The following is a 26,654-nucleotide window of genomic DNA, read 5'->3' as shown; positions in this document are numbered from 1 at the left end:
AAGAATTTCAAATATAAATTACAGAGTTAACTCTCTTCTCATTCCATATTCATATGCATATGCTAAATAAGAAACTATTGTTACTATAATTGCTTTAAATGGAAAAACCCAAGCCATGTTCTGTTACTTAAAACCATAAATTAGACTGAATAGCAATAGATTCTTAACCTATAAAATCATATTCTGGATAAAATTATTCCGCATCATTGAAAAGATAAGACCTATATAAATAAAAAAATAAAACATTGTCTGTACACATAACGTCTTTGCTTAAAAATAAAATAAAAGAAGATTGAGGAATCAGTTACTTATTATTAACTATGAGTATGTTTACCCTTTCAAGAGACCTCGAGAGTTTTGTACAAATATCCTTGTCTAATGATTAAAAGTATTAAAATATAACCAACCTTAAAATCAGACTTATAAATACACAGATAAGTACAATTTCTCAATAATATAATGTAAGACTCTCAGTTTGTTGGATAAAAATGTTCAATAATTTAAAAGTAACCTATTAAGAAACAGTTCTCAAGAATACAACCAGTTATATCTAGTTTTAAGAATATGGAAAAAGGATTTTGCAGCACACTTTACAATATCAGTATTGGAAAAAATTAAATGACAGTTTATTGTCATCTGACAGCCTTAAAAATTGCCCATTTACATTTTCTGCTTTGGCAAATAAATCTTTCCTAATATCCTCATACCTTTGACAATACAAAATAACACGATTTTCATCTTCAATGCCAGTTTTACAGATTGGACAAATTCTTTGGTATATAAAGCTATCATATCTGCCAGTTTCGAGTCTAATAGGGGCTACCCCACATCGAAACTTTGCAAATGCTGTTCTATGCTTACTCGGCAGGATAGCAGTTACATATGTTTCTGTTTCATAACTAAACTTAAAGGTTCGGTAAGTCCTCAATTTATTTCAACTTTGCTCAGAACTACTATTTATTGTATGTACTGTAGTGATCAATCCAGTCATCCAAATACTCGTACAGATATGAACTGGTTAGCTTTTCCACCAAACAATTTTTATTGAAAGCATTATTAAGAACTAAAAATTCACCACAGTTATATTTCTCAAAAAAATTATTTTACACTTACTAGATCTACCTGCCTGCTTATAACAGTACATATTTATTTCACAATTTATTCTCATACTGTTTATACTTGCAGATTGACACCAAGTACTCACCACACATTTAATTTGTTTAATAAAGATAGGTTCCCAGCCCATGTCCTCAGCATCTGCAGCATTTGAAGTGTATCTGCTTGTCCCTAAGAAAAACCTCATTGCCCGGTTCTGTACTGCTTCAATACATGAGTACTTTCATGTACCCAAAATGACTGCACTATAACCTATAACGGGCCAAATAAATACATTGAAAGGCATACTTCCAAGTTGCTTAAATTTTGCAATAATATGTCCAAGAGAGCTAATAGCTGACAAAGCAACAAATGTTGCTGTAAAGTTTAGTCAAGAAACTCGTTATTAAAGTGTATTTATTGCATGTGTGTAGTTTTTGTGTGTTAAATGATGACTTTAAAAGTTGTTTTTTTGTGTATTCTCCAGGAACTCATTTGTTGGTGGAAGGATTAAAGATGTACTACCCACCAGCTGTCATGAGTTTTTAAAGTGGTGAATTTAAACAGTGTTACAACAGAATGAAGATTTCTGAAAATAGAAGATGGCTAACCTATTATATTTTGGGCCTCATTGGACTTAGATAGTGTTAATGTTTGAAGTTGAAGACAGTATATAATTCATGAAGAACAGTGGAATCCAGAATTAAGCCTCAAATTTGGCTGATTTACTATAGAACAAATAGTACGAAAATTCACCGGGCCGAGTCCAAGATAAGAATGAACTATGTAGAAGATGCCACGTTCCCTATTACAGGACAAGTAAAGTTGCCCATTTCTTACATGTCTTTAAAACTGTCAGTTTTTTAATGACACTACATACTCATATTGTGATTATCTAAAGTTTGAAGTAATTTAAACAAGACATATCTACTTTGTGTGAAGTCCAGACATTTTTACTTTATATTTACAAAGAGACTATGCAGCAATTATCAATATGTTTTTAATATGAAATTTGAGCATAGTATAAAAAGAAATATTCTCCAAAAAATACTAAAAGTTCCTTAAGTTTTAACAAGACTTGTCGCTTCTAAATTATAACAATGTACAAGACAATGTTTATAAACATCAATCATGTAATTTACCTTATTTCTGTTTACATAAATATGTGCATACGCACCTATTTGCTTTACAAAGACACATAAAGATATATCTGAGATTTAATAATTTTAATTCAAGAGGCTAATGGGAGGTAACTAATTTATAATTTATATTTCAATCTTGTATCTAGTTTTTGACTGTGAATGTATTTACTTTCTGTGTTACAAAATAAAACAAATGTCCTTAAAATGTGAAATCAAACAACGAGTGAAATTTAACATATGGACACTGTTGTAATAATTTCAACAAGTGCTTAAAACGATCATCCTTATCTTAATGACCTCATGTCAGTACAGTTGCCAAAGTCAGTAGAATGTGGATATAGAACTTGGCCACAAAGGTGCACGGCATAAAAGCGTATGTACATTACAAATGTTATATATTTCAGTGAAATATTTATTTATTATTTGTGTCATAGTTTGAAGATCTTTCTGTTAAAATGTGTTTGAGTTAAATACTATACCCATACATGCACAGTGAATATACTGGAGTTACTAGCACTGTTTGTCGGGGATAAAAATATAAAGCATGTTCGTTGATAGGCTACAATTTTCCCACTTGTTTACATATTGTGACGACAGGGAAAGATAACGATAGAAAAAGCATATTCAGATGCTCGTACATTGGTTACTTGTTTCTAGGGTTTTATATTGTGACAATAGGGAATATGTTTTTATTTCTAACTCTAATACAAAAGAGAAAGAACATCAAAAGACTCAGCAATCTGATTTATACTCTCAATTCAGATAGTTTCGTGTTTCAATGCTCCTTCTATTACGTAACGCAGTTTCATATGGCCAATATTATTATTCGATTCTAATATTAAAATACAATGAAATATACAGGAATAAAATAGATGATAAAGTTATGTTAATAACTGAAAAACAATGTTCTAAAAAATAAGATCATATTGCGAGCATGCTGTAAAGTCTATAGGAGACATGCCTCTGTGTTTGAAAGGTTTTTTTTCTTTCAAGCAACACAGATGCTTTTTAAGTCAAATGACGCATTTTCCAGCTTTACGATAGAGGAAGACTCATGCGCCCTTTTTCGTTTGCAGTACTATTCGTGGGGATAAGCAGATAAGCTATACCCCTCTGTGTTGCAATATTTTTATCCCTGGTTAATTTTCAGAGGTATGTTAAAAGGGATACACTTGCTGTTAGCATTTGCTGTGTGTATTGACGTAGTTTTCGGGAGGCCACATCATTTGTTTGTCAGTCCAAATGGATCAGACCAAAATGATGGGTAAGAAAACATTATAATGTTAATATTGTAATATTGTCTTATCTTTATTATATATAAAACTAGAACTGTGTCCAAAGGACACGGATGCTCCTACTGACAAAATAGATATGGTATATAGTGAAAAAATCAACAAAGAGCCATAATTCTGTTAAATTTGGTCGCAGCAAAAATTCCTTCTCGTACTACCATCTACACATTAAGGTTGTTCATCCCTGGAAGTTTAAGCAAATTCTGCCATCCGGTTAAAGAGGAGTTGCGTTCACAAAATTTTTATATGGGTATATATTAGGTGAAAAATCAACAAAGGGCCATAATTCTGTTTAAATTTGGTCGCAGCGAAAAATTCTTTCCTTTTACGACCATCAACACCATTAAGGTTATTCATCCCTGAAGTTTGAGCAAAATCTGCCATTCTCGGTATTTAAAGGAGTTTTGCGTTACACGAAGATTTCGAGCGACGGCCGGATGGAGCGTTGAGCGGACAAAACGGACAAGTGCACTTTGTGGGGGGCATAAAATAAAAAGATATGAATATAATGTTAGAGCACTTGAGTGCTGATAAAAATTAAAGTCAGGGCATTATTACGTTTGTAAGACATAGTCCGCCCTTTATCACAATACCGGAGAGCATATTAATTTTGTAAAACCCAGGGGCTGCCGTTTATCGAACCATGCGAGAAAATATTTCCTCCTTGACAAACATGGTTCATACATTGAGTCCAACTGTCATTTTGTATCACCGTTGATTAAAAAAAATCACGTGGGTTAAGAAGTCGGTCAATTGTTGCACAGAGAGTGGGTAATTTTACTGAATAGTTTACCAAAAAGTTGTTTAGTTGACCAACCATCGATATATGACATACATACATAAAAATCTAAATGAAATACATGTATTCTTAGCAAACGTACACATGGTATAATTCTTTTGTACGATTCCTTGTCAATTTGCGTTAATTTATTGATTTTCCCAAAGATCTATCGCTTCGAAATGTATACTTTGTATGCTAAAAACATTGTAAAATGTTTAATTGCCAAATAAACTATATTGTATATTATCAGAAATGGTCCCTAAAAACCCACCCTTAAGATCGAGTTTTTATGTTAAAGATGTATCTTTTCCAGGAGGATAGATTATTCAATTTGTTAAGAAAACGATTGTAGTGTTACTTCTTAAAATAATTTTTATATTTTAAAAAAAATGATATATTTTTTTAATCATCTCACGTCCTTTGAATTTTATGTAGCTCGTGGATATATATTTTTTAGCAAATCAAATTCTGGCCCTGTAACATGAGTTATCACATCAGTTAAATTAATTACATTTATTTAAATAATTAAATAAGTAGTCTTTCCATTCATTCATTCATTCATTCATTCATTCATTCATTCATTCATTCATTCATTCATTCATTCATTTATTCATTCATTCATTCATTTATTTATCTATTCATTCATTCATTTATTCATTTTATTTATTTATTTATTTATTTTTTATCTATTCAACTCTAAGGCAAATGACGGATGAGACCGATGTAAGTAAATCGTGCGCATTTATTTGCGAATCAGAAGTTCTTTCAATTTGATTTAGGTAGATAGTGGCGTCTTAATTGTTTCCATTTCAAAAATACTATTACAGAATTAAGAAAAACAAGTCTTTTCCTATGAAAGCATGTTACATATCTTTGCATTTTTCTTCAGTTTTTCAGACAAAAAACCATTCAAAACCATAAGTCATGCGATTGAGAGGTCTAAGGACAACGCCTACAACGGTTCTAGTGAGTTTATTATCATGTACTCAAGAAATTAAAGAAACTATCTGATTAAAGTAAAATACAATGTACGAGAATAGCTATTTTATTTATTTAAAAAAAGTTTGTCAAATATTTTTTGCAGTGGTTTAGTTAGTTTATACAAATTATTGTAGTTCATTGTGTGGAACTTATAATTAAGCTATAATAGAAGCAAATTTCGAATCCGTTCCCTGGAACCAACCATTCTATGCAATGAATGTATTTCTTTGCTTGCTGTGCACTGCGTTAATTAAGATACTCTGTATATTTGTACTTTATAAAAACTCATGTACGAATTTCCATTAAAAAAATTTTAAACACATCAATAGAAAATAATTTCATTAAAATATTATACCTTTACTATACATGTATAGTTCTCATTCAAAAGTCAGTGTTAACAATACAGTTTAACCCCCGAAGAACAGCAATTGTAGAGGAATTCCCTCATTACAACACCAGTTTCAATTCTTCCCAGCATAAGACTCAATCAAACCGAGTCTGCAATTTTCATGTAATTTTGTTGTGATTATGGCTTCTAAAGGCTCACACTTTTTCCAGATTTTATACTTCACAACAGGAGGTGTCAAGTGTTGTGTGGCAGCTGCAAAAAGTTGCGCCTTACTTCATTTCAGTGTTATAATATTTCTCTTTCCCTCTGGGATCATTGATTGCAACACATTTAAGTGTTGAAAATTGAGTACCGCTCAGGCCGGTGCAAGGGTGCTCGAGGGATGTTGCATTTTTTATTATCTCTAAAGTACACACTGAAATATTATTATGCAATTTTGCAATTTTCATGAAATATTGTTGTTATTAATGCTTCCGAAGGATCACACTTTTTATAGTTTTTTCTGTAAATTTAGCCTCTCTTGTGCAACGTCTCTAAGCAACAACCAAAATTCGGTCTCCTAAAAGGTACTGCTCTGCGGATGTTATACCGTAAAAACAATGTAACGTTATGCATTATAACTCTTTACATGTTCATTGAGCGTTAATTTGTTTATATTTAAATATAGCCATGTATATTGAATTGATGCCTGGCTACCATAACCTTGAAAGCACAGTGATAATTAAAAGGCCAAATCTCGTCATCCGGTCTTACAGGCGTCAAGAAGTTCACGTGGTATGTCATGTGCTTGTTATTATTTGTTCTTTTCTTTTATTTCTTTATTTCCTTATCTATTTATTTATTTATTCATTTAATTATTTATAAGAGAATGATACATATATTATTTTGAGACGCTAAGTACGACTTTTCTTTTTTATGTAAATTCGCTTGCAAAATTAAGCCACACACCTAATTAACATGATCTTAACTGCTTTGTTTGGTGTGTTTGTGTTATAGATTAATGTAATACATGTATATAAATATAGGATGAGTTCGTAAAAAAAATCTCTATTGGGAACACAATGCAAAATTAAGCCACACACCTAATTAACATGATCTTAACCGCTTTGTTTGGTGTGTATTGTGTTATAGATTAATGTAATACATGTATATAAATATGGGATGAGTTCGTAAAAAAATCTTTATTGGGAACACAATGCATCTTTTCATATAAAACCTTTTTTATACTGTAAAAAAAAATTCATCGTAATTCATAATTATAATACATTCTCAAAGAAATGAAATCATGTTTTTAAATGTCATAAGAAATGTGCTTGTTAAATTTATTGAATCTATGTCATAAGTCTTGTCATACTTTTGGCACATTGCATTATTCAAGACTGTTTTTCTAAAGTTTTTTACATCAAAGCTCCGATTTGAAAAATTTATTACAGACTGGAGGGCGCAGGATACCGTCTAACCTGGTCCACCCAGTAACAGATAAAGCAATTCTGTCCAGATTACCAGTTAATGCAAGGCCTCATGTAAGTTATACGATATGTTTTACTGTTTACATATACTTATATGTATGTTTACATATACTTATATGTATATAGTCAATAGTTTGTCCTAAACTGATTTGCGCGAGCACATGTTAACATCCTATCAAAATACAAGGCAATCGGTAACATTATAAACTAACCATACATTAGTTCAAATTGCAAGCTTGTTAATTTGTATGCATTTATTTTACCAAGTCAGCTGATTACATATTTTCTTTCTGTTGAGCCTTTTCAACAATTGTCATCATTTACAACTTCAATGGTACAATCCAATTCTAAATCTGGTTAAATCGGTTTAGAATATATGACACGAGCATAATTCGCCAGATGAAAGTATCAATATTTCTTGTCGGAATTCGAATCGGCAATGACAAATTAACCAATCGGTCACGGACGCCCCATTTGATATTTTGATATCTGCCATTTTGTAGACTTGTCGCCAGTAATGTCTTTTTTTTTGCATATAAATTATATCGTAGTCAGGCAAAACAAAATCAAAAGAAGACAAATCATGACCACAAAACATAACATTCGAAATCTTTGGATCACAGCAATCGATTCATCGAATAAATTTCTTATTAACGAAACAGAAAAAAGAAGTATATATTTCACACATCTCTGTTTTACAGATACAAAGATCTAGGAACTTTCATCTATTACTGATTCATTTCCCATAGCGTCAATGGTATAACTTCCCACTTTCCTTTCGCAGTGGACTTTTAAACTCACTCAGACATAAAAATTAGTGTTACATTTTAAATGAATATTTTTTGAAACAGAAATCTTGCACCTTAAAGTAGGATGAATAGTTCATTACTAGTATTGTGTAGCGCAACGTTTAGCGTATTTTCTGAATCGCTTGCCAATCATTTCACGGTTTATCAGTGTTTGTAACGTAACAGTTATTACTTATGATTAATAAAAAAATCTCTTATACCACCTTTTCTTATTCAAACATATTCCACTTTTTGAAATATCCGTCAAGGATGGGTGATTTTTTTTTCTAAAATCATCCAAACCAGTTCTTGTGAATTCGACCACCATAAGGCATAAACCATATTGATGAAAATCGATTTTGAAAAAAAAAAGTTGCAATAATGTCTTTCAGTTTCTACAACTTTAGCATCAATTATGCCACTATAGTTGAGAGCCGGGTTTAATATGTTTTTATCCTTTATAATAATACTTCCACAGAAACCATCATACTTTCACTGACAAATGGTTTTGACCTACATATTTCATATATTTTTTTCAGGTTCGAGTTGTTGATCTGCATGACATGAACATTACAGATTATGGTAAAATGGAGAGTTATGGCACGAATCATCACCGTAATTCTCCGCTTGAACTCTTCTTCAATGGTCAGCCGCTACATTACACAAGATGGCCAAACGATGTAACGTTTTTGTTTTAACTTCAATTTCATTTCTGAGAGCAATTTTATCAAAATATACAAATCAAAGACAGTGGTTACATTCTCGAAATATTTGGGTTTATAAGAAATAAATCATTTTTACACTTGATACTTAATATATGCCTGTACGTATATGACTTTATGAAAATATTTTTCTTCTCTTAAAGTCATGTTTTTATATGATGAGTGATAATGCTTAGTTTGAAGGACTAAAATTATTTAAAAACAACGTGTTTTCCGACATTCTATACCGCAGGGGTTTCTGGATATAATCAGCTTTCCGGATGGTGTCAAAGGTACACGTTTTCGTTACAATTCGACGGTACCACGATCTTGGCATAATGAAAATGATCCTTGGGTATACGGATACTGGTAATGCATTTAATTCATTGGTAATATGGGCATTGGTAACATAATATAGTACTTGGAATGCGGTTTATGACTATAATAATTCGTCATAGCATTTTTAAAAAGAAGGTTCTATGCTCATGAAATTTCGCTGATATGGTCATAAAATTTCGCTGATATTTACAAATTGATGTTTACGAAAATCTTATATTTCTCACTATTAATACATTGAATAAGAAACTTTAGGACATAAACAAAAATTGTGTTGAATCATGGACAGAGTCAAATCTAGACCACCAGATAATGATTTGTTTGTTGTTTTTTTTTTTGGTTTTACGTCACATCGACACAGTATTGGTCATATCGCGACGTTCCAGCTTTACTGGTGGAGGAAGACCTCAGGTGCGCTTCCGTGCATTATTTCAGGCACGAACGGGCACCTGAGTAGAACCACCGACGTTCCGTAAGCTAGCTGGATAGCTTCCTCACATGAAAGAATCCAATGTCCCTGTCGGGATTCGAACCCACAGCGGTGAGGGGCAAGTGGTTTGAAGTCAACGACCTTAACCACTCGGCCACGGTGGCCATGTTTAACCTGTAGTATAAATTGAATAAAAACCATGTATCCAGAGAAAATCAGCACAGCTCCTGAAAACCATATGAACCTTATTATATTTTAAGACAATATCATACTGTTAAATTTCCTAATTGTGTCACAGGTATGCGGGTTGGACGGACGAAGCAGTTAAAGTAAAATCTCTGGATGCCACCAATGAAATTGTTACTTTAGAAAGAAAACCAGTTATTGGATTCAGGGTAGAAGGTATTATCCAAGTCGAATGACCTGCAACTTCTATATGAACGGATAATTTAAACATCTTACAGATTTTTAACACTACACGAATAAAGTAAAATGTAATTTACGCTAGACTAAGAATAGTATGTCAATCTAACTAAATACGGAATGGGCTGAATTTAACATACAAGTATAAAAATGAATAATTTATAAATAATTTTTGATTTCGTTCTTAACAAGTTTCTATTTATTTTTTATTTTTATTTTGTACAACAGGGCATTGGGAGGAGTTTCAAACAAATGATGCAGCAGGCGAGGGAGGTCATTTCCGGTTTATAAATATTCTTGCAGAGCTTGATCAACCGGTAAGTTTAGAGGTGGGAGGGACAAGGGGGTATGTATATCTCCTCAACTTTAGGAACGTGGGGTAAAAGTAATACATATGTCACAACCATGTTTCTTTATGTTAGAAACATGACATTGGTGAAAACACTCTCTAAATATTATGTGCAATTTATTCCTGAATAAAGTGGGCTATTTGTTCAAAAAGCCAGCGTTTTTAATACACAATCAATGATAGTGAAAAATGCTGTACTCATATGCCATTTGTTACCAGTTTTGAAATATAACTGAATATGTATCTGTAATTCATGTGAATATTTTAGATTAGTGTCATTTACATTGTGAAATTTAATTTTAACACGCTTTAAACAAAACATGTATAATTGCAAAACAATAGTTAATGAAAATAACACTTGGTTGCTTGCTGCTCGTCATTATGTAAAAAAAATGTCCATAATGCAGCCCCACGACATTTTGGTGCAGCACAAATTTGTTCTTTATAATATTTTTTCTAGGTATTATTTTCTTTTTATGAATTTTCTCAGAAACCGCATCCTGTACACAATTGTGATTTGTATAATTTACTCTTAACTACATAGACATTTCTACGTAGAAGAAAGAACTTAGACTTATCGATCTGACAAACTGTTTTATTGTAGTAGCTTTTCTATCATGCTTATAAATTTTGAATTCTTATTTAAAGATCTGGAGAAGGGTGATCCCTCGGAAGCATTAATCCCAACAAAATGTGTGTAAATGCAGGCCCAGTTTGTTTGAGTCTGAACATTAGGGATAGTGAAAAAAATGCAACATCACTCACGCCCCCTTGCACTGCCTTAAGCTTTAAGCCAAAGGGCGAATACTATATGAACGTTAATTGTGTGGCCTTGAATTGTATGCACAATGTTTCACTTTAATTCTATCAGTTAGAATACCCCCGTTGTTGGTCAATTTTATCAGCTATTTTTTAGGTTTATCTTTTTGTCCTATGATATTTAATTGATATGTTATTACATTTTATTATTATTTATATTTTTAAAGCGTTAAATTTATCTCCTTTGGTTAGAGGTCAAGTAATTCGTTTGCAGACTTTTATTTTGTTTTATTTTACCTTGTTTATCGTTTGCCCTTTAATTTCAGGGCGAGTACTATCTTGATCGAGTAAGTGGAAAGTTGTATATGTGGGCACCAAATCACGATGGGAATATACATTCATCTGATGTACTATATATTTCTATGATTAATAATTGCTTTGAGTAAGTTTGAGTCATTTTTCACAAAAATATCATTCTTTCGAAGACAGCGACAGTGAGGTCTGTAACTTGAAAGTTGCTTTTCTTGGTCAAACTATTTTAGATATAAAATAAGTTCAAAATTTAATATGAACTTATGAAAATGCTTCAAAACAAAATGCACTTTTGATCTTTTTTGTCCATTTAACTTGCATGTTTATTACATAAAACACCAGTGTCAATGTTTTACACATTCTTTTTAATCATAAGGCAAACTTGTTGTTTTCATTTCAATTGTATGACGCACGAAAAAGACAGTACAAGTTTCCTGATACTTTTTAATTGCTTTACATTAACTTGCAATTACGAATAGGCAACTGATTAGTTTGTATGATCTTTTCTGAATTGTCTGGATAACTATCATTTAAAATACTATTCCTTGCCGATTGTGAACAGTACGTGGTGAATAATGAAAAATCCAATACCAATCACTTTAATATTCTAACATAGCACATGTCCATAATCTTCAACGTTAAAGGGTATACTTAAAGTAGAGCACACAACTTGTCTTCACAGATAGTACAGGAATCATTCTTTTTCAGAATTTATCCTCCGGCTGACAGTGTTCATCTTGAAGATTTCACTTTAGAAGCTTGCCGAAGGCACGGCGTTTTTGCCAATAATATGAAAAGAATAAAGCTGATCAAGCTTGAAATTCGAAATACTGGTAACTTACTTGATAACTGTAAAATATATTTTGTTTCTGTACTTCAGTAAAGCTATTCAAAATGTACATGTATGTGAATCAAATATTGCGTAAAATTTAGAATAATTTTAAGGTATAGTTGAGATAATCTTGTAACCAAAGAGCTGCACAAGAACAATGGAACTTTTATACAGTGCTTATACATTAATTACCCAATGTACTTGTATCATACCTTCTGCAGGGATGTATTTCATGTAAATTCACACAGTATTTATATTTTGCATAATGATGTAGAAATACGCTAGGCTTAACAATCAATGATTTTTAATTTTCAATAATCCTTTTGTTGTAGGGGTTATTTCAGACCAACACAGTAAATGTCTTACGGCGACTTGCTATCTTTAACGGCTGAGGAATTCCCAATTACAAATGTATTTATCATTATTTCAAAAATATAAAGTAAATAAAAAATTCAGATTCTGTCGTATATTATGTTATGAGTACAACAACTGACAACCAATGATATTGTATCTTGTCGTTTTATAGGTAGTATAGCCGTAAATATAATTGGAGATTCAAGGAATTGCCAGATTTCACAGTGTTACGTTCATGATACTTGCGGGGGATTATGGATGAGTGGTAATTAATGATAATTAGAAAAAAGTAGACAATTTAATCTTTCCTATGATTGCTGGATGTGGCAGACATTTACTAATAAATAATTTTCTGCAAAAGTTGCGGTTTGAATGTTTACTGATTTTGTAAAATATTTTGAATGATTATACTTACATTTAGTCCGTTTCAAGACTAATATACATGTATAAGCTTATTAATCATATCAATAATATTGATTTAAATCATTGGGACATAAAGATAGTAAGATGCAGGATAGAAGTTACGTTTGAAAACAGTATTATACCAAATGCTGAATGAGAATCCGACATTTGCCCCTAGTCTTAAAATGTCTCTTTTTTACATTTGTCATGTTTTTGTAAATTCATTTTAATGTATCTTTGGACATATATATTCCACATCCATGCTTGGAAATTTGCTAAATATACGTTCAGTCTGCTGATGTATTAATAAAATTGCAACAATTAATGCATTATAATTATGATCAAATAATATATAATCTACATAAACTTTAAACATAAACACAAGAGTGCAATTGATATACACATAGCAAATTTCAAAACATAAGTGCAAATATCCTGGAGGTAAATGTTTGTTTACTCATGGATGGACGTGAAATGGTTGGTATGGCTGATCTTTGAGAAACTTGTTAACATGTATATGCTGAATGTCAAACCTCACTGCTTAAGATGCTTGTTTAGTATCACGATATTCCAGGTGGAAACAGGACAATTTTAGAATCATCAGGCAATCTTATTCAACATAACGAAGTTACCCGGTATGACCGCCTTGGGGCAGTTGGAATTGAAGGTATTCATGTAAATGGCGATGGTTTCGTAGTCAAAAATAATCACATTTATGATGGACAAGGCAAGGCGATTGTTTTCTTGGTAAATAGATTTATGTAACTTGACCATGAACGAATTGACGAGTTGACTCTTTCAGAACAATTTGTCTTACAAATACTGAACTTCCTGTTTAAGATATTATTGTTTTGGGGGATTCATTCTATAATGATATTGTTTTTATTCGTTCTGAATTTTTCATGTATAACATCTTCCGTAATTGTGATACAAATAATTATGGAACTTCCTGTTTAAGGTATGTTCTTTTGCGGCATATTTTGTTCTGAATTTTCAAATGTAACATCTTCCATATTCTATAAACATATTTTTGTAAGCTTCGGAGAAAATACCTTTGAATGCATATTTTGTAATTGTAAAATAACAAGAGTTCATTATTTTTATCCGAACACAGATGCCCTTAGAGCTAATCAGAGTGGAGAATTAAATACCAAATGATATGAAATGAAAGACAAAAAAGAGTACTTAGGGGGGCAAGCCATCTGCTGTTTTTCCTGTTGTTGATGTTGTTGTTGTTGTTCTATATGTTTGTTTGTCGGATTGTTTTTTAGCTCACCAGAACCGAAAGTTCAGGGTGAGCTATTAGTATCAAAGGAGGATACTCCGGCGTCCATCGTCCATCGTCCGTCGTTATACATCAACACTCATCTTCTTCTCTGAAACTGATTGGCAGATTTACTTCAAATTTGGTCTGTAGCATCCTTGTGACAGTCATACTTATATTTGCCCATGTCATTTCAATTGGCCTCTTTTAGGGCCCAAGAGAGTTAAAAAAGAAAACCCTATAATATATTCTGCAACTAAATTAAAAGATGGATGATAACCAAAATTTGTTTGTAGCATTCTAAGGTAGTATTTTATCAGATTTGCTCATTTTATTTTGATTGACCCCTTTAAGGGGCCGCTAAAGCTAAAAAAAAGAAAAAACATTTAAACGTCTGTAATTGATAGATGATCACTAAACTTTAATTGTCTGTAGCATTCTTATGTAGTGTTTTATCAAGTTTGCTCATATCAATTTGATTGGCCCCTTTTAGGGACCGCTAAAGCTAAGAAAAGAAAAACCTTTGAACTGAACATCATCTCCCATGGAAAATCACCAAATTTTGTCTTGTAGCATTCATAAATAGTGTTTTATCAAGTTTGCTCTTATTAAGTTGATTGGCCCTTTTCAGGGGCTTCTAAAGCTAAAAATACAAAAACCTTTAAACGTTTGCTTTTACAGAACTAATTGATGGATAATCATACTGTAGCATTCTTAGGTAGTGTTTTATCAAGTTTTCTCATATTAATTTGGTCCCTATAGGGAGTTGTTAAAGCTAAAAATAAAAATACCTTTAAAACATTTAGAACATCCTAAAATCTATTTATAGAAGTAGTTTAATTAACCGCTATGGTAATTGAACGAACGGGAGAGTTTTGCAGAATGAAATGCAATCATATTCAACCATTAAGTGCACCCTTTATAACTTATCGAAAAAAATAAAGTAAATTAATTGCTCCCCAGATTATCTAAATCAACCATGGTGTTCTGAATGTCTGCTATTAGAAGTTGATTCAATCGGTTTTATGGTGGGTGGAATGTTCATTTGCCGGAAACTGCGACATGTATTTTACAACAGAAACTTTCGTCGAGGTGTTAGTGGTTTATTGATAGGAATGTTAATAAACTGGAGGATCAGGCGAGGATTTTAGTTGAAGCACTCAACAAAATAATAGATTCATCATCCAATAAATCAATTAACAATAGCTCTTTATGTTCTTTGACTCGCATGAACATGATGTTAGTGAATGAGAATGACATCTGAATGCATGTTTTATAAATGGTATTTTTAAAGATGAAAGGAAATGACATTTTAAAAACATTTTCTGTAGTATAAATATAATTTTATTTATTACAGGGTAATGACATCAACATGATAAATAACCTTGTACATCACGTTTGTAAGAACATGTCAAATTGCCAGGCCTTTAACTCGTACCATGATGTGTCGTTTGTAAGTATAAAAGGAATTACTTATTCAACGTACACAAACACTTTCATTATATCTATTACTATGATCCCTTTTTAGTTTAAACATATTCATACATACATACATACATACATACATACATACATACATACATACATACATACATACATACATACATACATACATACATACATACATACATACATACATACATGATTGTACATGGTAAATGGGTTGGAATAGTTGGAGTCTATGCATTTCTTAAGGCCTCAACAGACGGTTGGATTTTGAATTACAACACCAATTAAAACTAAGATGTACAAATAAATCTTAATGTGTGAAGGCTACTATTTCTTGAATTCGTAAACCTTAAGTCTAGATGTAAAGGATAGGACATGCTTTAATGTGAAAATCTTGTACAGATTTCTAAAACCTCCCACAATGACAAGTAACATATAACCAAATTGTCTCCTGATGATTGGTGCTATCCATGAAATTCCAGAACAATTTGGGCTAAAAGGTAAACATAGTAGTAAGAAGGGATAAAATGATGTTGAAAAAAAATCTTCAGGAGACCCAAAGTTGTGGTATGCTGAATCCCAAATTGTTCCAAAAATGATTATATCATGGCATCGAACTGTTCTGTTATCAGGGGAGGTAGTTTGTAGGCGGCCGGATAGCTCTGTCAGTAGAACCGCAGTACGGTATTCCGAGGGTCGAAGGTTTGAATCTCGGTCAGGCTGCTCATTAAAGAAAAAATTAAACATTTTCTATAAATGGAGGTGTATCAATCATAACTCATGTAGAAAAAAAAATATTTAGTGAGTAAAGTATGTAAGGAATCAATTGGGAGGGAATTTTTTTAAGGGAAACCTGAGATGATTCCTACAATGCAGGATTACCGTCTGAATGCAAGTGTTGTATTGCTTTAAAAATTGTACATCTTATCTCTTATTAGTGTTGTACAACTAAATCCTACCGTCTGTTGAGGCCTTTAGCTTCAGCAGGTAAGGTGATTTTTACCTCTGGTGTTGCTTTCAGTTGTTAGATACGAGGTTAGACAAAATCATCTTGTCTGTTACAGCGCCATGTAACCTGCGCCGTAAGCCAAACCGATCAAAATTACTTTTTTGTGTTTTAAAAATGTTAACACAATATTAAGTTTAAATAATCAAGAAAGAAGCTTCTCGTCAGTCAGTAGAACTGACATTCAGTAGATGGCCCCACCTGAATTATGTTACTGACGTTGAAACATCAAACTTAGTTAAAATTACATATAGTTGTACCTTGCTGGGAAAAGTATTAAAACATCTCACCATTGACATATTTACTTATATTATATTCATGTTCCTGTTCTCAGGTGGAATTCGGCATATTATTTCTCAAAGGTAAAAGGAAAAATAGGACAGAAAACTCATAAGCTTTTATAGCTTTCTGCCTAATCCCAAATGAATTGTGTAAATATTGTTCATCATAAAGTAAATATATCGAATAAAATATGTTTAAACCAAAGGTAAAACATTTTAGAAAGCTATACGACTCGGCTGTCATTTAACTTTTACTGAACTAATAGTATTTAATCACTCAATATATAGCCACTTGCTTTTCCAAATACAATATTCCAAAAATTTTAATTTTTCAGCGTGGGAATATTATACAGTCCAACATTGTGCATGATGTCTATAAATTAATTCCTGGTGGTCCAAATAGAGCGGTTTATCTTGACAACTTAATATCCGGTGTCAAAATAGTGAATAACGTATTCTATAATGTAAGTATAATGCCAAGTTACTCAAATACTTAAAATCATTTGTTTGAGGATAGAAAAGCGAATATTCTACCTTTAAAATTAAGCAAATGGCTTGAAATGCACTTCCAATTTGACAACTTTTTAAACAACAAGTTTTTAAATAGATATTTGCACGAAATTATAAGAATTTCGACAAAATATTGGTAATTAAAAACATTTATTCCACCAGATTTCTTTTTGTAATTTCACACAATAGACCCAGCAAATTGTACAAAAATGATAATACAATGTTGTTGAATTACTGATAATTTAAATACTTTTAACAAGTTCAAGCTCTTGAAAAGGAAATATTCTCCTTGATCTACTTCTAAAGGTAATATAAACAACTTAAATTAAAAAGAAATATATAATTGAATAATACCATAACAGAGACAGCTAGAAGGAAATTCACCAATCCAGATGTACATTCGGAATATCCGAAAATGATATGATTATTTCAGAATGGAATCCATGTGATTATCGGAGGGGGACAGTATAACGAAATCAAAAACAATGTAATGTATAATGCCAAGTATGGGAGCATAAGCGTCGATGCTCGTGGAATGAATACAAACCTTAGTAGTATGCTCGATGACCGTTTACATGTAAGTGACCAACAATATAAACTTTCAATAGACTTTATCTTAAAAGTAACACAAATAATAAGAAGGTAGGTCAACTCAACCGCAATATTGAACTATATTGCAAGTTCTGATTAGCTGGGCCTTTTCAAGGGTACAACCTATGGTCCACGCACCCTAGCACGGCTTAACCAGAGCCCGCTATTTTTAAACATGAAAATGATATTTTGTTTAAATCAAGAAACACCCGAACGACAACTTTTGTTCGTTGGCTCGGATGCATCTACATGGTCATTAAGGCTTTTTTATTTCCTTTTACAAAGATTTTCACAAAATAGTTTGCACAATTTGATCAAACCATTGTTTTGTTAATTGGAAATTGATTTCTATTACTCCTAAGCTAAATGCTATTAGAAAAATTGTGCAATCAGAAACAGCTTTAAGGAAATATACACTTTAAATTAGATGACCTTAATGTCAAATATTGAAATCTCTAACTTTCACTTAATAAATCCACATGCCCCTTTCCACTGTGGATTCGAATCTCGCAATTGACTTTGAACTTTGTCATGCATGTGAAGAAGCCATCCTGCTTTTTACAGAACATTGGCGTACTACTCAGGTGTCCGTTTATGCCTGAAATAATGTACGGGGGACATTTGAGGTCTTATTCCACCAAAAACTAGAATTGCGTTATATGGACATTATATTTCTGATAAAAACCCAACAAAATACATTTTAAATGGCTTATAAACATTTCTTCATCAGGCAGTGCCGTACAATGCATCCCTGTGGAGTCTACGTTACCCTCATCTTGCAGACATTGATCCTGTACATGATGGATACCCTCCGATAGGTGATATATTACTGCTGCTTGATATTCAATAGTAACATTTTATGGGAAAATGAAGCCTTCAAAGTTCTAATTACTTCTCGTATATCGATCAATTGCACTTTTTGTCATTTCAATCGTTTTGTTTGAAGTTTTCATTGTTAGACATCACACATATGAAAGTAAATACATGTACTATAATAAATAATTGACACATACAAAGAATATTACACACAACTAATATGTTTTTAAAAAATATATGCACACAAGCTTATTTTTAAACCCCAGTCACACTAGAGCTTACGATTACTTGCGACCATCGGCGACTTGTAAAACAGACAATCATCAGCGATTGTCTGCGACCAAAACAATTTTTGCACAGATAAATTTACTTTTGCTAGTATCGTAAGACAAGTCATCATTGACAATCGCACGACAGGTCATAAGTAAACGTACGATGGTCTAAAGATTGCCTAGGATTACTTACGACTACCCGTGGCATAACATGCGATCATCTACAACTTGTCGTACGACCATCACACGATAACTAAAGACTACTTAAGATTATCAGTGACTAGTGGTAATTTGTAAAGACTGTCGTAAGATTGTCGCACTTCCGAACGACCATCGTGCGACAGCCCTAAGACCTTATAAGATCACTAGCGACCTGTTTGATCGCAAGGAGGTTTTTGTGCAAGCTCAAAAACCTCTCTACGACTGAAATTGGTCGTGGGACCTAAGTTAAACTAATATGAGTAATGCATTACATGAACTTACTAAAACGCCACAATTTTAACTGAAATTGCAAATAAATGCACAACACTTACACTACTTTTAATGACCAAATATACTATCAAAATCCGATTGATGATGAGCAAATAGACAAGAGTCGCAACTGATAACAAAATTTGCATAATTGAAATGCAATTTTAAGATATTGATAGGGTGTCCACTGATTTAATTTTGAATGCTTTTTGTCAAATAGTATTTATTTATGTATTTATTTAAGTAATGTATCTGTGATTTTTTTACATAATAATTGGAATAATCTATTACAGTTCATCATGAAAATCAAGTTAATGAATGGAAAACAAATTTCAAGTTAGAATGCTCTATAAAACCCCAACCTTAACATGTGATCATTTGATCTAAATAGAGCATTCATCAGGAAAAATTGAAAGGTCAAATGCCAATCCAACTAGTTACTCTCTTGTGCACTTGTCGAATATTCCACTACCATTCATTTAAATTGATAGAAAGAGCATCGAAACACGAGGCTACCTGATCTGTACCAGTTGGCGTAACACCGTGTATAAGTCAGATTGCCGAGTGTTCTGATGTTTCTTCTCTTTTGTATTCTAGGCATGTTGTCACAAATATGAACCACAGAAAAAAATAACCAATAAACGAGCATCTGAATATGATATTTCTTTCGCAATCCCTTTCTCTGTCGTCACAATAAGTATCACCCCCCCCCCCCAACAAAAAAAAATAAAAATGAGTCAATCAGTGGTCATGCTTTGTATACGCTTAAACGCTGACACATTTTCAACAGAAAGGTCCCATGTAAGTTGTATCATGGTTTGGGGAACTTTCTTTTGCAATTGTGTCATATTTAAATCGTGTACACATACATGCACAGTGCGTTAACTGGAGTTCAGTTATTAGTTACCCGCACTCCAAGGCATGCTCATTGATTGGCTATTTTTATCTTGGGTTTACTTAATGTGACGACAGAGAAAAGGATAACGATAGAAATGTTGTATTCTGATGCTCGTTCAATGGTTACTTTTTTCTGACATGACAACATGGAACGTGTTTTTATTGTTGACTATGACACAAAGGAGAAAGAACATAAAAAAACTCGGCAATCTGATTTCCCTTATACATATCAATAGCCTTGTGTTTTGATGTTGTTTCTATTACATATTCAATTAGTTGATATGAAAGTGAGCCAAGTAATTACTGGAAACTGCTTAGATAAAATAGTATTTTGATACTAGTATTTTGATATATGACCTACATACATAACCAATCAAAGATAGTTACTGAGCTTGAAGACTGTAATATAGTTCTAGAAGAAAGGAAGACAGAAAGGGAATGACATACGTAGTGTAAACAAATGTAACAAAATTCAGTTTGTTAGGACTATCGTTTGTTATTTTTATTGATAAACATCACTACGTTATAATGTTATGATAAGCGTGCAAATTAGCTGAACTATTGTGATATAATGATAAGTTTTCCTTTTATAGGTAATCAAATATTCAGGAATATGATTTATGCCGCTCCACATACATATATCATACGTGGAATTCCTTCACAACTACAAGCCAACGCATCAGCTTACTTCAACCTATCACAAACAGGCTTTGTAAGTTTACTAATTATAACTTACTCCTTTATAATCAGCAGGACGCTCTTTTTCTTATATTCAACAATTATAAAAATTACCCCTTTTGCTGGTGAACTTGAAGTGGATTGATCTACAACTGGAACAATTTCAAATATTGATAAAAGCAATAGAAATGTACTAATTGGATATAATTACAAAGTATTCTTGAAAAACTGTTTACCTAGTTTTAAGTCATTTAGTATAACTATTTAATATAAGAAACACAATTTTATTATCTGTTTTATATAAATAAAACCATGTATCTCATACTTGCCAACATTATTCATGTATATACTTTGTGGTTTATTGTCGCGTATGATACTAAATACTAAGAACAAACATAATTAAATAAATAGTATCATGACCCTAGCTTTCGGATTGTTGTTTTTTTTTTTTGTCTGGATCAAGAATTTTCTGATAGACGAAAAGCAAACCTACAGTCCTGTACTGTTAAACCGGTAGGGGCTGGAAAATTATTATTTTTTAAAAGCCTGATGAATTACGTTTATACGAGTTGATTTTTCATTACAGTCGAGTGGAAGTGGAGACCATGTAGATGTATCCCAACGTGATCTAAGGGTAATATGTAGGGCTAGAACGTGGGCAAGCATTATTGGATTTCACCAAGTAATGTCGCCTAATTCTGTTGGCCCTTCTTCTTCTGTTGGCCCAACGTATCTTAACAGAGGTAAAATTCGTACCTAACGTATCATTTTATTTTTTCAATAGAGTACAGTTTCTGGTATTTTCAGATAAAATTTTACTCAGCGAATTTGCACTTTTTCTAATAAAGATACATACATTTACTTAGAATATCATCATTTTAATTAAACATTTGCCCATGAAATTTAGACAATCGTCGATAAATTCAAATGACCAGGAGACAAACTTTATCGTGTAAAGATGATGTTCAAAATTCTGGAAACAAAGTGATCCCTCGGAAGCATTAATCACAACAAAATAATATAAGAATTGCAGACTCGGTTTGATTGAGTCTGTACATGAGAGATAATGAATAAGTGCAACATCCCTCACGCCCCCTAGCACCGGCTTGAGCGGTACTCAATTCTCAACACTTTATAGTGCTGGCATCAATGATCCCGAAGGACCAGAAAATATAACAACACTGAAACACTCTTTTTTCCCGTTAATCTTGATTTTTCTTGGCAAAATCATAGTGAAAGTAATTTAAAAATTAGATACCTCAGATAGCAATTGATATGCTGACATCAAACCACTCTTTGAAGAAAAACACTGTATGCCACTTCTGGTGATACATGAAATTAATTAAAGAAATTAATGTCCGTTTGAAATGGGTACTCAACATTATATTATTTCTATTCTTTATTTTATGTTTTAGGGAGAGTGCACCTCGTTAATACAACTGTACCTTCGAACTGTACGACAAAACCCCCACCAACAGAACAACCTGTCCCAGCATATATACCTGATGGTTCAAACGGAAATGAGGTGTTCCATAGAGTGGATAAAACAGGTGATTTTTTTTCAAGTACTTTAAAAATATACGGATAACTTTATTCCTCTGTATGCAACAACAAAAGAGAAATAATGTATTATTCTTTGTTCTCTTCTTACAGAATTGGAAAACAAATCAGTAATCTTCTATATGTTTTCTTGACTTTTTTCCAAGATTCTGAAATGTTTTGCTTTATACCCTTTGATATTCTATAAAAGTAATTGTCAAACAATAGAATATGTCTTCCCAATTGATTTTTAAAAAATCTTTCTGAAGAAAACTAAGATACTTGTTTGTCTTTATAATACAGTAATACATGTGTAAATTTCAGAGTGAAATAAATATTTTTTGATTAGTTTGAATGTTAAAATTATTTTCTTTTAAGGACATGAAATCAACTGATGCTACAGTTTTTTTAAATATGCCAGTAAACTATTTTATTCTTTAATTGAGAAAACACCTGGCAAGTTAAAATACCTTAACTATACCAGGTTGCTGGTTGAATGTCACGCGATGTGCTAAACACCCCACCACTATCGGTGCATACAGGGACATGTATGGCGAGCGATACCGTAACGCCTCAGCGAACGAGTCAATGTGTTTCCGCCGGGCATTAGAGCATTGGCAGCTGTGTGGATCTAACTTAAATGACCCTGTCCTAGTTACTTATGGTCCAACTGGTAATGTGAATTTACAATTTAAGTCTGATTTCTTAATATACAATATGAGAACAAGCATCTATGAGGAAATATAGATATCGGAAATAAGTATTCGATATTATATACGCTTATTGTTTCAAGTTTAAAAAACATGCAATTTTTTGGTCTTTTTTTACGAAAGCACCTTCGTTTTCAATCTTAACCAACTGGCGCATATATTTGTATAACTAGTGGAATATGGATTCCGTCTTAGTAATACCATCATGTATGGCAGAATTAAGGCACATAAAACGTCCAGAAGGCATATTTTGCAATTTCTACACGATAACAGCTGTATCTTCATTTAATATTAACCACAAATTTTATTTTCTAGGACGACCCTAAGTTAATGGACGTGTATACTGAAAAAACTGAAAATTTTAAGAAAAAGAATTTGCTGTCAGAAATCAAAAGATGTCTACATTTGATTTCTAAGATTTTTGACATTTACAATTGACCATTGCCAAGTGGCCTTGTTTTGATATATAGTCGTATTTTTCAAATGTTGTTTATGCAAACAAATAACCGATATGGTTTATTGTAAGTTTAACCCCCTGTACTTAGGACATTGGTACAGTTTGATGCATTATGAAAATAAACTACTATGGGATATGGTTCTGTCATACTAATGCCATTTTCAAGTTTTGGCCTTTAATTTCAGATTAAATTTTTGTACATGTTATTGGATAAATATTTATAGGAAACTCTACGCTTGGTGGTGACAGCTGCTTTGCTTCTTTGTACGGATGTCCAAAACACGGGGGGCCTGAAGATGGACACCGTAACACATCGAGCGGCCGATGGTTCCGTGATGGGTCTCAAAGAACTCCCGGACAGGAAGGATGTTTAAGAAGATCCTTGGATATTTGGCGATGGTGTGGTTCAAGTTCCAATTATCCTGTTACTAGTATATATCTGCCTACAGGTAAAAATGAAAGATAACATCTCAACTTAAATTATCTCCCGCAATAAATGCTTTCTAAAATTAATATTAAATCATGGATTCATTTTTTTAAATATCAATGGATACGATTATATTATTAAACAGGTTTTTCCATAGTAAAATCGGTAACTTAAAAAAAATTCAGTATTCATTTTATTTTTGTTTTTTCATATGATTGAAACTTTTGCTTAACTGGAGTGAATGCATATAATAATATATCAATTCTCATTTTTTAAGTTTCGTTAAATGAAGAAGATGAAAATTGATTACTGAAAATCATTTTATTTTTATCCTTAGCCTGATAACGTCATCGTTTACCTCATTGACTTACATTGAACTATCATTGTTCAATAATCTAGAAGTAATTGTAAGAACTAGATATCAATGATATGATTAGACAGGGTTAACCTTTGATATGGTAAAAGAATCATGTTGATTTAGCCCTGTAGTATACCCCAGAAATGCTTAAAATCTTTTACATTTTTGTTGCATTTTCTAATTTCTATAACTGTACTTATTGTCCAATTACTTGAACAATGCTTTTTTTTCCGTTGCTTTTTGGAAATGAGTACAGTTATAATGATTTAGTATTTTGTAAAGTAGTCAAAATACTACATTAACTTTGTTCCTTACTTTAATGACAAGTTATGTAACATTAAGTGCTACTTTCTTCATGAAATAAGCATCTAATATAAAACTAGTATTTAAACGTAGAAGAATTCATGCTCTTACTTTATGTAAGAATGTATAAATTTCTGTTGCATAATGGGCTTTCAAAAGAAATTCACTTGTTCTTTATACGATATATAGATAATTTGAAATGTGTATCTTGAAGGAGCAAAAAGAACTGCCGGTGGTGGATGCTGGATTTCCATGGATAGCTGTCCTAAAGACAGGAGAATACATCACATGTTTTATGATGTGTCGGGAGCGACGTATTATCAAACTGGTAAATTATTACATGCATATTCGAATATAACAGAACATGCTTATATTTTTTAAAGATCTTTAATTTCATATATTTCTAGACTAGTTATATTGTATCGGATAAAATAACTACAATTATTATATAACAATTGCCAGACACAATTAATTTATCTTTTAGTTTTCGGTGAATCTTTCCAGTGTCTACAGTTTAATTCAGGTTGGCTGAGCTATCCAAACGCTACAGTTGAATAATGCATAGTCGTTTGTCGGCATGGTTTGCACAAAAGGACATATGACTTTAGATCATCAGACCTCTCCACAGTCTTGAGAATGATTGCTAGTGGCATGCATCGAATGAATCTCATTCCAAGCTTGAAATCATTAGAACCAGTCTACACTTGTTTTAGTTGTGATAATATATATGAGCAATTGGCCTAGCACTGACTGTAAAAGGGAGTGGTGAATTTTTCACGGCTAGATACTAGTACTAGGGGGTTCCATTATGGTATCCCAATACCACTGTGTATTACTAATTAAGGTTCTTTTCTTGTTCATTCTCATTTTAAAATCAGATAATCGTTTTCGCTCCGTTACTCTAGCGAAGGGTAGTGGAGCGACAGTTAGGATATGATTTTAGTTGTGACAATAATCGCATTCACAATCTTTCAGCCGACTCATTTGATCGACATATAAGATCATTCTCACGCGTAATCAGCTACCTGTTTATGAATTCGCTGAACTGTTTTCAATTTATCTTTTGTAGATGACAATGAGTTTAACTGTCTGCATCGGGCCCAATTTTTCTGGAGTCACTGTGGTTCTCATGCCAATCATCCAGTCACTGCCACTTATCGCCCGACGACTAAAAGTCTTACATATCCATAACCAAAAAAGTTGTAACAATATCATGGAATTAAAAAGAAATAATAAATCGATAAAAGTAGTGTTGTTTGTTATAATTTAACTGCTGCCAAGTATAACATTTTGCCATTTGTGTCTGTTATTTTCATACATCATTCAAATAAGGTCGCCCTGAGTTAGCAAGTAAAACAATATCTTATCGAATATCCCACTTGGTGTTGGAAGTTTTAGTAAGTTTTTTATATTTTTATTTGCGATGTTTTCATTTACAAAATAATGTAAATAAAATTAGATCTCACGGTATGAGAAGATACCTTTAAAAGCTTTAAAAATCCACCGTCTCAATCAATATTATTAATTAAGTCATTTTAGTGAAATTGAACGGGATCGTATATCGAGGAAAATTACATATTACGGTTATTGTTTGCATAATTAATATTTGGCGGGTAATTTAAAGATAAAAGTAAATACTTGAGGCAAAACAAGCGTAATCATATACTCTACATGTATTTGATCAAGTGTCAACAGAAGAGAAAATGAAATGTGTCAGTAACCAAGAAAGGGATAATCAAGAAAAGGATGATAAGGACGAAAACAGACATTTAACAAGAACATATAACCACAAATCCAAAAGTGACAAAATAATTAAAGATTGAAGTTAAA

At 32.3% G+C, this 26,654-nt stretch overlaps 1 protein-coding gene across 1 annotated transcript; it reads left to right on the top strand.

Annotated features, from left to right (window-relative positions):
- The first annotated feature begins 2,520 nt into the window (after positions 1–2,520).
- LOC132742708 (uncharacterized) lies at positions 2,521–26,073 on the top strand. Its single transcript, XM_060731174.1, has 24 exons — positions 2,521–2,610; positions 3,388–3,501; positions 5,200–5,276; positions 6,308–6,414; positions 7,074–7,163; positions 8,437–8,577; positions 8,852–8,967; positions 9,663–9,766; positions 10,016–10,104; positions 11,222–11,337; positions 11,916–12,040; positions 12,566–12,658; positions 13,370–13,542; positions 15,417–15,512; positions 17,131–17,259; positions 17,739–17,882; positions 18,627–18,714; positions 20,946–21,064; positions 21,617–21,773; positions 22,446–22,580; positions 23,054–23,242; positions 23,961–24,185; positions 25,039–25,152; positions 25,894–26,073. Exons 2-24 carry the CDS (start codon positions 3,392–3,394, stop codon positions 26,013–26,015), a joined length of 2,859 nt encoding a protein of 952 aa, XP_060587157.1. The 5' UTR covers positions 2,521–2,610; positions 3,388–3,391; the 3' UTR covers positions 26,016–26,073.
- The last annotated feature ends 581 nt before the right edge of the window (positions 26,074–26,654 follow it).

The sequence above is a fragment of the Ruditapes philippinarum genome, unplaced genomic scaffold, assembly GCF_026571515.1.
Source record: "Ruditapes philippinarum isolate M1 unplaced genomic scaffold, ASM2657151v2 ctg2857_1_1_1_1, whole genome shotgun sequence".
NCBI lineage: Eukaryota > Metazoa > Mollusca > Bivalvia > Venerida > Veneridae > Ruditapes > Ruditapes philippinarum.
The sequence above is the reverse complement of the archived record's forward strand: the minus strand, read 5'-3'. Positions and strand labels throughout refer to the sequence as shown.